Source organism: Propithecus coquereli, unplaced genomic scaffold, assembly GCF_000956105.1.
Source record: "Propithecus coquereli isolate 6110/MARCELLA unplaced genomic scaffold, Pcoq_1.0 Scaffold42, whole genome shotgun sequence".
Taxonomy (NCBI): Eukaryota; Metazoa; Chordata; class Mammalia; order Primates; family Indriidae; genus Propithecus; species Propithecus coquereli.
The window spans coordinates 881,748-892,912 of NW_012149952.1; the positions used below are offsets into that span (position 1 = coordinate 881,748).

Sequence of the window (11,165 nt, forward strand, 5' to 3'; positions counted from 1 at the left end):
GAACTCCTGAGCTCAAACAATCCGCCCGCCTCGGTCTCCCAGAGTGCTAGGATTACAGGCGTGAGCCACCGCGCCTGGCTGGGAATGGTCTTTTTAACAGAGTTCTAGGTCAACTGGATATCTATTTGGAAAGAAAAAAACGTTACCTTGATCCCTACCTCACACCATACACAAAAATAAATTCTCAATAGACTACAGATTTAAATATAAAAAAACAAAACAACAAAGCTTCTAGAGAAAAAGAGAACAGCATTGTGACTTAAAGTAGGCAAAGATTTCCTTTGCACAAAAAGAGTTAATGCTAAGGGCCAGAATGGATACACTGCACTATGCTAAAATTAAAAACTTCCGTTCATTCAAATATACCACTGTAACAGTGAAAAGGCAAACCGTAGAGGGGGAGAAGGTATTTACAAACATATACAATAGCTCCTCTTTATCTGCAGGAGATATGTTCCAAGACTGCCAGTGGATGCCTGAAACCTCAGATGGTACCAAACCCGACGTATACTATGCTTCTTTGATCTGATAACCGAGAAGGCTACCAAGTCATTAGCAGGCACATAATATACTTGTACACAGTGTGGATATGCTAGACAAAGGAATGAGTCATATCCTGGGTGGGATGGAGCAGGATGGTGCCAAGATTTCATCATGCTGCTCAGAATGGTATGCAATTTAAAACTTATGAATTGTTTATTTCTGGAATTTTCCATTGGCTCTTTTCAGGCTGTGGTTGATTGCAAGGGACTGAAACTGCAGAAAGCAAAACCATGGATAAAGGGGACTATTGATCCGACAAAGTCCTTGGATCTAGAATATATGAAGATCACCTACAGATCAGGAACGTAGACTACCTAATGCAAAAATGAGTAATCACTTGAAAAATGACTTCGCAAAAGAGGACATCCAAATGGAACAAACACATGAAAAGGTGCTCAACTTCATCTGTCATCTGGGAAATAAAAGTAAAACCACAGTAGAACACCACTACACAACACCGGAATGGCTGGAATGAAAAAGACAGATGTAGATCAACTGAAATTCTCACACAGGCTGGTGGGAGAGTACACGCACAACTACTGCGCAGTTTCTACTAAAGCTAAATCTACACATAGCCTGTGGCTCACCTCTAAGTATACAGATGGTCCTCCCAACTTATGATTGCTCGACTTACGATTTTTCAACTTTATAATGGTATACGCTTTCAGTAGCAACCATACTCCAAGTATTCAAACACCCATTCTGTTTTTGACTTTCAGTACAGTATTCAATAAATTGCATGAGGCCGGACGTGGTGGCTCACACCTGTAATCCTAGCACTCTGGGAGGCCGAGGTGGGAGGATCCCTTGAGCTCAGGAGTTACTAAAATTGAAAAAATTAGCCAGGCATGGTGGCACGGGCCTGTAGTCCCAGCTACGCAGGAGGCTGAGGCAGGAGGATCGCTTGAGCCCAGGAGTTTGAGGTTGTTGTGAGGAGCTGGGGTTGTGATGCCCCAGCATTCTAGCCTTAGCAACAGAGGGACACTCTGTCATGCACTAGAATGTTCCCAGTAGTACTATTTGTAATAGCCAAAAACGGGGAACTACCTTGATGCCCATCAACAGTAGAATGGATAAATAAATCGGGGTGCATTTATTAATACATAATCAAAAATGATACAGAATGAGAATGAATAGGCTATATATATACAGGACAGTGTGGCTGACGCCCAGAGCGTGAGCAAAAACGGGGCACAAAGAGTGGAGTGGGGGGCAGTCGAGTGGAAGGGAGTAGACTGGAGTGGAATGGGAGAAGTGGAATGGAATCTCATGGAATGGAACATCTCAGAGCGCCTGCTACGCAGTAAGGGTGAGTGTTGTTTCAGGAAGCTGAGGTTTCGGTTCTGCATCTAGATGTCAAATATTTATCTCGTGGAGAGGACACATGGACTAGCAGGCTCTAACCGTTGGTGGATTTTAAAGAAAAGACAAGAGATGATGAGGATACAAACTGAGGCGGGAGCTGTGGGCAGGAAGTACAGGGGGCGGAGGGGGAAGGGAGAGCTGCCAAGAGAAGCGCCAAGGGGACCAAGCTCCATCCCTGGGGCTCCCCTTCCTGGCTCTGGATCCACTTATGAGAAGCTCCCTCCTGGCATCAGCCTTAGAGGCCAATGGTTCTCCTCTTCTCTCTCCCTGAGCTATCTCACCTGGTTGCTAATTTCCCCAAACAGAATAAACCCAAAGGAATCCTCCAGAAGACACGTTGTTATTAAACTTCTGAAAACTAAAGACAAAGAAAAAAACCTTGAAACTAGGTCAGATGCAGGGTAGCCGATTTATAGGGTTAATAATAACTTCACAAGTGGTTCTTCCTACCAAAGTTACGCTGGTTGCATAAAAGGAATTTGGAAGCTTTTTTTCTTTCTCCATGCACTGAAATGCTTTAAATAGCACTGGAGTTATTGTTTCCGTAAAGATCTGGGTGGGTTCACTGTGGGTCTGGTGATAGCTATTTTTTTTTTTCCTTCTTTTACATCTTTAATAAAGTACTCCTAGGAAACCACCACCACAATCAAGATAACAAACATTTCTGTCGCCTCCAAAAGTTTCCTTGGGGCTCTTTGCAATCCATCCTTCTTCCACGCCTGTCCCCAGACAACCCCTGACCTGCTTTCCGTTATTACAGATTAGCTTACATGTTCTAGAATTTCATGTAAATGGAATCAAACAGTTAAAAGAAAAAGAAAAAGCGGTTTCTGGAGGCAGATGGCACGGGTTCTAATCTTGGCTCTGGTATTATTAACTGTGTGACTTTAGACAAGTTGTTTCACCCTGTCTGCTCATTTGTACAATGGGGAGAATAACTGAATCCACCTTGTAGGGCTGTTATAAATATTGGATTATTTCATGTATGCAAAGCACTCAGAAAAATGCCCAGTACACAAGTGCTTTATGATAAAAATAATGTTTTAAAATTTGAAAATTGCTGCTCTAGTGGAATCCCAAGGCCGCCTGGGCTCACATCCTGGCTCAGCCACCTCCTTACTGGGTGATTTTTGGGGCAGGTCACTTTCCTTCTTTGTCCTTCCTCACCTGTGAAATGGGAAAATAACCCTGATCTCACTATGTAGTTATGAAGGTTAAATGAGATCTACTTGTCAGAAAAAACACAGTGGAGGCCTAGGGGCCAGATTCAGTCCACAGAATTGTTTTGTTTGGACTGCTCAGTAGTTATTAGAAGCCTCAATTTGTTGTCTACCCTTAAAAAGTGAGAGATTTCTCAAAAATGTATATTTTTCAGCTTTTATTTAAAAAGAAAAAGAAGGTTTGGCAATAGACAGACTACACTCCTAAACACAAAGAACCAACTAGAATTATGCAGTGGGCATCCGCCGCACATATGGGGACATGTACCTGAAAACGTGTCACCCCATCACTCCCTGCTGCCGGGTACCCGTGTCAGCTGCTGTCTCTTACTTCACTTGTGCACTTGGTTCTTCTAGAATACAGTTAGTGTCAGAAAAGAAGGCAAACATTTCAATCAAAAGAGAGTCTTGTGAAAGCTACATGTTTCAACACCAAAAAAGAGAAGGGGAGAACCTGTTTCTCTGTGCCAATAAACCCCAATAGTGTCAAAAGCGAATGTTTTTGCCTGGAACTGACCATGTGCCAGGCATGCTCTAAGCACCTTCCATGGCTTCACTCATGTAATCCTCACAATACCCAAGAGGCACCGGTATCGTACCCATTTTCCAGATAAAGAAACTGAGCCTGGAGAGGTAAAATACCTGCTCCAGGTCACATAACAGGAAGTGGCAGAACACTGTTCACTTGCACAGGCTCTGTGAGCATTTAAGTTTGCGAACTTTGTATATCAGGTCTGAATTAATAGTTGTTATTATCTTTCTGTATTATCAGTAAGGAAAGGATATAAGGTCAGAAACGGAGCTCTGGCCTTCCTTAGACTTTGAGGAGGAAAGATGCACATTCATTTGGGGGCAGGCGAGAGGGGCACCTCTGAGAGACGAAACCCCGGGCATCAACCCTACTGCAGGACAATCTGTTTTAAACGTCCCCTCTGTCATGTGGGGAGCTAAAGAATTTGGTGGTTAGGAGCAAGGCACCTGAAGCCAGCCTGCCTGAGTTCAAATCCTGGCTCCTTCACGTCCAAGCTGGGAGAACCCCGCATGTACTTGGCCTTGAAAAAGAGGAGGAAGGAGGGGGTGATATCTGATTTTGAAAATCCTTCAAGATAAACATTGAGAAAATTCACTCACAGAGTTTAGCACAATGCCTGGTGAGAAGTAAACACTCGATGTGTGTTACTTGTTATTAAATTATTATTACTAACTAATACAAAAATATCTACAGCCTACTTCCGTCTATAGGAAAGAGAAGTTTTAGAAGAACAGGTTAAATGACACCCCCCAAGGAAATACTCAGACACATCCACAACGCGGGACATTTTACAAGACAACAGGCTAGGAAGCTTCGAAAGCAATGTCATGGGACAAAAAGGAAATGAAACCATTCTAGATCAAAAGAGAGTTAAAAATTAATTTATTTAAAGTAAAATAAAAAACAAAATACAAGAAAGAGAAAGGAAAACACACACACACACACACACACACACAACTAAATAGAAGTAACAATCAAATGCCACGCATGAACCTCAGTTGGGTCCTGGTTCCTAAAATCAGCTGTAAAAATTATTTCTGGGGCAACTGGAGGAACTGGAACCCAGGCTGGCTATTTAATGATGATACAAAGTTACTGTACATTTGTTTAGAGGCGACAAAGAGTTTGTAAAAGAGTGGTTCTCAAAGTGTAGTAGGAGGAACCCTGAGGGGCTGCAAGATCCAAACTATTCTCCTAACAGACTTCAAAAAGCCTTTTCCCCTTTTCACTCTCATTCTCCTTCAAGCATTCGGTGGAGTTTTCCAGAAGTGCCATGCCCCGTGATGATGTCATTGCTCTGACGGCTGATGGAACGTGTGGTTGTGTATTCCTGTGTTTTGTGCTGGTATTTCAATTTACTACAGATTTGAAAAAAGGCGAAATAAAAAGTTGTGGGTAAGGAGTACCTAACATGTCCACCTAACGCAGCCTCAAATGTCCCTAAACTTGAGGGACCTCCCGAGCTGCAGAATATTACACCTGGGCCCTGCCTACATGGCAGCAGCTCTGCCTAACCCCAAATTCTTTCAGCAAATTCATTCTTCCCTTCCACGATGCATCAAGTAGGAGATACGTCTCCACAGCTATTCTTTCAACTGTTTCCAGCAGCTGCTAAATCTGAAACTACCCCCATCAGCTAAACACAGCGCAGGCCGAGCAAATTCAGCTCATTGGCCTTGCAGTTCTCACGGCCTACACTGCCCCCTGGTGGCAAGAACGCTCTCGGCTTCTTTCCCATTTGGTTCCCAAGTTTATTCTTTCCTTCCATTAATCAAAAGTACAGTGGTCCCCCCTTATCCGCGGAGGATACATTTTTTTTTTTAAGACCCCCAGTGGGTGCCTAAAACCCCAGTTAGTACCAAACCCTATATTTACTATTTGTTTCCTATACATACCGATGATAAAGTTTAATTTGTAGATTAGGCACAATAAGAGATTAACAACCAATAATAAAATAGAACAATTGTAACAATATGCCAGCATCGCTACTCTTGTGCTTTGGGGAAATTATTAAGTAAAATAAGGGTTACTTGAACATGCACTGTGACACTGGATAGTCGATCTGGTAACCAAGACGGCTACTAAATGACTAATGGCTGGGGAGTGTAGACAGCGTGGATGCCCTGGACAAAGGGATGATTCACTTTCTGGGCAGGCCAAGGCAGGACTCCAGAGAGTTCATCACGCTACTCAGAACGGCACGCAATTTCAAACTTATGAACTGTTTATTTCTGGAATTTTCTGTTTAAAATTTTCAGACCTAGGCCGGGCGCAGTGACTCACGCCTGTAATCCTAGCACTCTGGGAGGCCGAGGCGGTTGGATCGTTTGAGCTCAGGAGTTCGAGATCAGCCTGAGCAAGAGCGAGACCCCATCTCTACTGAAAAATAGAAAGAAATTAGCTGGACAACTAAAAATATATAGAAAAAATTAGCCGGGCATGGTGGCGCATGCCTGTAGTCCCAGCTACTCGGGAGGCTGAGGCAGGAGGATCACTTGAGCCCAGGAGTTTGAGGTTGCTGTGAGCTAGGCTGACGCCACGGCACTCTACCCCAAGCAACAAGTAAGACTCTGTCTGAAAAAAAATAAATAAATAAAATAAAATAAAAAATTTCAGACCTAGTTGACTGAGGGTAACTGAGACCAGGGAGACGGAACCCGAAGATAAGCGGGGACTGCTGTAATTAAACAATCCACCATTCCTATGCCCTCTAACCCCAAACCCAAAATGTCATTTTCCCTTATAGCTAAACACTCTGAACCTCCATCAGCTAAACCATCTTCCTTTATTTTGTGAACAAAAACAAAATTAAAATTATTTGTTCTGATTAGAAGGCAGCAAACCAATATGTGCAATTTGGAGATACATCAAAAAAATAAGATGGAGTGGGATGCATAGAGGTGTATATTATAAAAATTTTTTCAGCTTTTCTCTATGCTTGAAATTTTTCCTAATAAAATGTTGGGGGGGGGGAATGACTTGTTGCATAATTTAAATACTTAATTCCAAGTAGAAGGAAGCACTGAAACCCACACGTGGGCCGCATAAGGATCACCTATGGAGCTTTTAAAACATGCTGACTCCCGGTGTCCATCGTGAATGATTAAATTAGAATCTCTAAAGTGGGACCTCGGGAATTGGTATTTTGAGCAGCATCTCTCTAAATCAACATGTTTAACAGGCAAGTCTAATTTTCTAAATCTGCCACCCCCCCACAGGAGCTAAAATATTCAATTGTCAATCACTGCTTATTAAAAAAGAAAATTCATTCTACAATGAAATTCACCTAAATTTGTTCCACCTTGAGTACAGAACGTACAAGTAGTTCAAACATCTGTTTGGCAGTTTTTTACTAATGTAAAACACATAAACGTATGTCAATGCTATGACCCAGCAAGTCTACTCTTTGGATTTGCACAAGAATCTTCATAGCAGCATTATTCATAGTAACCCAAAACTGGAAAGAATCTTCAAAAGGATGGATAAGTAAATTATGGTATATTCACACAATGAAATGTTCTACATGAGGGGTTGGCAAACTATGGCCGGTAGACCAAATTTGGGGTTTTTTAAATTTTTATTCCTTATTTTTTTTTTTAGAGACAGGGTCTCACTGTGTCACCCAGGCTAGAGTGCAGTGGCACAATCATAGCCTACTTTAGTAACCCTGAATTCTTGGGCTCAAGTGATCTTCCTGCCTCAGCCTCCCAAGTGGCTAAGGACTACAAGCACAAGCCACTATGCCCAATTAATTTTATTTTTTGTACAGCTAGGATCTCACTGTGTTGCCCAGGCTGGCGTCGAACTCCTGGTCTCTCAAATGATCCTCCTGCCTTGGCCTCCCAGAGTGCTGGGATTATAGGCATGAGCCATTGCACCTAGCCTAATTGTACACTTTAAATGGGTGAATTGTATGATATGTGGATTATATCAATATATCTATTAAAGGAAAAAAAATTGAAGATAAATCTACCACAGCTAAACCCTACAACATTCGTTCATTGAAAACATCACTCTCAAATCCAAGAAATGCTTGTTAGCACCAATTGTGTGCACTGTAAATAAATGTACAATGCCTGTTTTACCTGCTTCCAGAAAGAAGCTTAAAATAAAGATTCTGTAGCCACTGTAGCTAAACCCTGTCACCCACATTTCCACTGAATGCTCTGACTCAAACTGTCCCTATTTAGCAAAATCCTCTAACCTGGAGGCCTCACCTGATATTTTGCCCCCAAAGTCAGCCAAACTCTATATCTTTGGCAACTCTGATCAGAAAAAAAGCCCCACCAGCTTTTTCCCTCCCTCTGTGGGCAACTCCCCTGACCCCCCCCCCATATGGGGTAGGAATTCTGGCCGGAAACCAGCCCCAGCCAGTGCCAGCCAGTGCCAGCCGTAAAGAAGAGGCAGGAACCTTTGACCATTCCTAAGTGAGGAAACCACAAGGCTGAGAAACCACAGGGCTGGGACTCAGCGCAAGATTTAAGGAGGCGCTCACTTGGAGGTGCTGATGCTGCATTGACATGTCCCTAAGTGTTAGTGCCTCCTTAAATCTTGCTCTATAGTGGCCCCACGCACCTCACCCTAGCCTTGACCTTGGGCAACAGGATGCTCCTTCCGCAAACGCAAACGGTGGTTCTCAGAGGACAGGACTCTGTCTGGGTCTCTGTCTCAGGCTTAGCCTCAGAATTCCAGCCCTCAATCAACTTTTATGGAGATGCCAGGCCAAAGGCGCTGCCCCAAAGCCTTAGGAATCTCCATAAATGCTGTTGACTTAAGGGGTTCTACCAGAGACACCCCTCCCAGAACCTCTTGTCCCAGTGCCCCACCTGAGCTTATGGTGCCCTCCTCCCAGAAACATGAGCTCAGGCGTCAGGAACCCCAGGGCCTGAGGTCTCTCCTCCCCCAGGAGTCGGGATCCCAGGCCCCTAGTCCTCTCTTCCATTAAGTTCGAGTCCAGGCCACCACCCTCTTGGGGACCCAGCATCCAACTCACGAAGCGCCCGAAGCGGATGGAGTCTCCATCCTCAATGTGCAAGTCAGCCTGGGCCCCACTAAGGCGGGAGATGACAGACTGGCAGCCGGGCAGTAGGGACCGGAGCAGCCCTGAGCCAGTTATGTGGTCTGCGTGGCAGTGGGTGTTCACTGGGGGAGAGAGGAGGGACAGGTCCAGCAGGGTGTGGAGAGCATCGGGGATTCCCGTCCCCAGACCCCTTCTCCCGCCCACCCAGGAGTCCAGGCCCCCAGCTTCCCACTCCCCTCTGCAGCCCGCCTCCCTGAGACCCCAGACTTTGGTCCCCGGACTGACCAGCATACAGCAGCCGCAGCCCCAGCTCCTTGACCAGCTGGGCATCGCGGGGCGCTGTCTCCAGGACCGGGTCGATCAGAACGGCCTCTCGGGACTCCCTGTCACCCAGCAGGTAAGTGTAGGTGCAGCTTTTGGGCTCAAACATCTGGAAGGGGGTGGGGCACAGGTGAGGGCGCAGAACCAGATTCCGAGGAACTGGGCACCCAGGAGTCCAGGCCTTGACTCAGTCCTCTTCCTAAGATCCAGAAGCTGAAATCCCAGGCCCTGCTCTCCCCTGCAGTCAGGAATCGGCAGCCCCATCACGTTCCTCCTTCAGAACCAGGCGTTCCAACCTTCTAACACCCCAAAATCACGGTCCCCCGTACATTCTTTCGTAAAGGATCCTGGAGTCCGGCCCCAAGCCCAGGGTCCCTCAGACAACTCACGGCTAAAGGACCGAGGAGTCCAGCCCCACCCTCCCAACCCCGTTCCGCAAGAGCCAGGCGTGTGGCCCCCAGATCTCGCCCCATTAAAGGACTCAGGAGTTCCGTCCCTCTGTCCCTCTAGGGCCTAGTAATCCCCGGCCCGGTCCTGCCACCTCGCACCTGCCGCAGGAGGATGGGCGCTCCAGACCCGGTGCGCTGGCTCAGCTGCCGCCAGACCATCCTCAGCGCAGACCCCGCCATCGCGCCCTCCGCTGGGTGCGCGCGGAGCGGACACCGGGCCCCAGCGAAGTCCGGTGCTCGGGACCTGACCCGGCGGAGGCGGGCAGGGGCGGGGCCTGCCTTAAAGGGGCCGCGGGCGCCAGGCGGGGCGCTGCGGAGCCGGGTAGGGGGAGTGGGGGCGGGTTGGGGAGATGGTTCGAGGCCGGAGACAGAGGAAGACAGCGTGCGACGCGGGGACGCTGTGATCCGGAGAAACGGAGAACCCGGAGACACTCAAAGAGCGAGGGAAAGACGCTCAGAGACACACAGAGTTACTCCTGTAGAAACAGAGACAGAGAGAGAAATAGCAACCCAACAAGAGACCCCGGTACACTCACTGCCGTGGGGCCATTTCCGTGCGGGTGGTTGGATAGTTATTGTTTGAAAGAAAAAGAAGTTTGGTTCTGGCTCACTGGTGTCTTGAGGGACTGTTGAGTGGGTGTCTGGCTACCAGAACAACACTCGAACCCAGTAAAGTTCATCCCAAAGTTGCCTAAGCATTTTATCAGGAATGTTTCTCTCTTCCCAGGAAGAAATTTTTTTAAAATACAATCTTTACATTGTATCTTGCAAAATCAGGTTGAGGATCATCTGTATTATGTTGGGGGTCGTCTGTCTTATGTTGGGCTGTGAACCTCTAAAAACAGCTGTTATTCATTTACGCCAAGGACCTAGAGCTAAGAAACTCTGTTGTCTAAAGTCATGGACTGTGGCCTTCTTTTCCTAGTTCTTCCCGGAATCTGGAAAAGCTGGGTTGAGAGGGCAAAAGTACACACGTACATAATTAAAGTCATGGGCTGTCAGCAAGTTTGCTCTTTGGAACCCTATCCAGTAGTGAGATAGGACATCCCACTCTGGCTTTGTCCCCTGGAGGCACACCCTCGGGGGTTTTTGTAGGCTCAGCTGCGAAATGTCCTAAGAGTTAGAAACCGAGGCTTCACCCTTCTCTGCTGTATGACCTTGGGCTGAAAACTTAAATTCTTCTGGGATTCAGTTTTCTTATCTGCAAAATGAGGTTGAAAATAGTTCTTCCCTCCTCCGTGAAAGTCCAATGAGTCACAGACTAGGCTCTCGATGGGAGTCAGCGATGATTATTTCATCACTATCCTTGACTTGTTTTCTACCTTTGCCACCTACACCCAATTTATCGCTGAGCCCTATTGAGTTAACCTCTGCCATGGCACCCTCTGCCCCCATCAAGAGATAGCAAATTGTAAATGCAAATTGTCTGGACTCCAGGGCCAGGCTGAGGGGTTCAAATCCTAGCTCTGCTACTTCCTGGCTGGGGCCTAGCTACATGGCCTTGGGCAGGTGACCTTCCTCTTTATATCTCATTTTTCTATTCTGTATAAGGATAATAGTAGCACCTCCTCTTAAAAACTTGCTGTGGGGATTAAACAAATTAATGCATATAAGGACAGTTTCTGGTATATAACAAATGCTCAATAAATGCTAGCAATTGATATTGGAATGAATATATAACAGTGGCCTCACTGGTCTTCTGGCTTCCACTCTGC

The 11,165-nt window shown here is 46.1% G+C and overlaps 1 protein-coding gene across 1 annotated transcript in view; it reads right to left on the bottom strand.

Moving 5' to 3' along the window:
- ETHE1 (ethylmalonic encephalopathy 1) overlaps positions 1-9,701 on the bottom strand; it is an 18,122-nt gene extending 8,421 nt beyond the window's left edge. The window contains exons 1-3 of the mRNA XM_012653223.1: positions 9,550-9,701; positions 8,966-9,110; positions 8,654-8,802 (exon numbers count right to left, since the gene is read on the bottom strand). Coding sequence (XP_012508677.1) covers positions 8,654-8,802; positions 8,966-9,110; positions 9,550-9,630 — 375 coding nt within the window. The 5' untranslated portion in view covers positions 9,631-9,701. The remainder of the gene's footprint in view (positions 1-8,653; positions 8,803-8,965; positions 9,111-9,549) is intronic.
- Between the last annotated feature and the right edge of the window lie 1,464 nt (positions 9,702-11,165).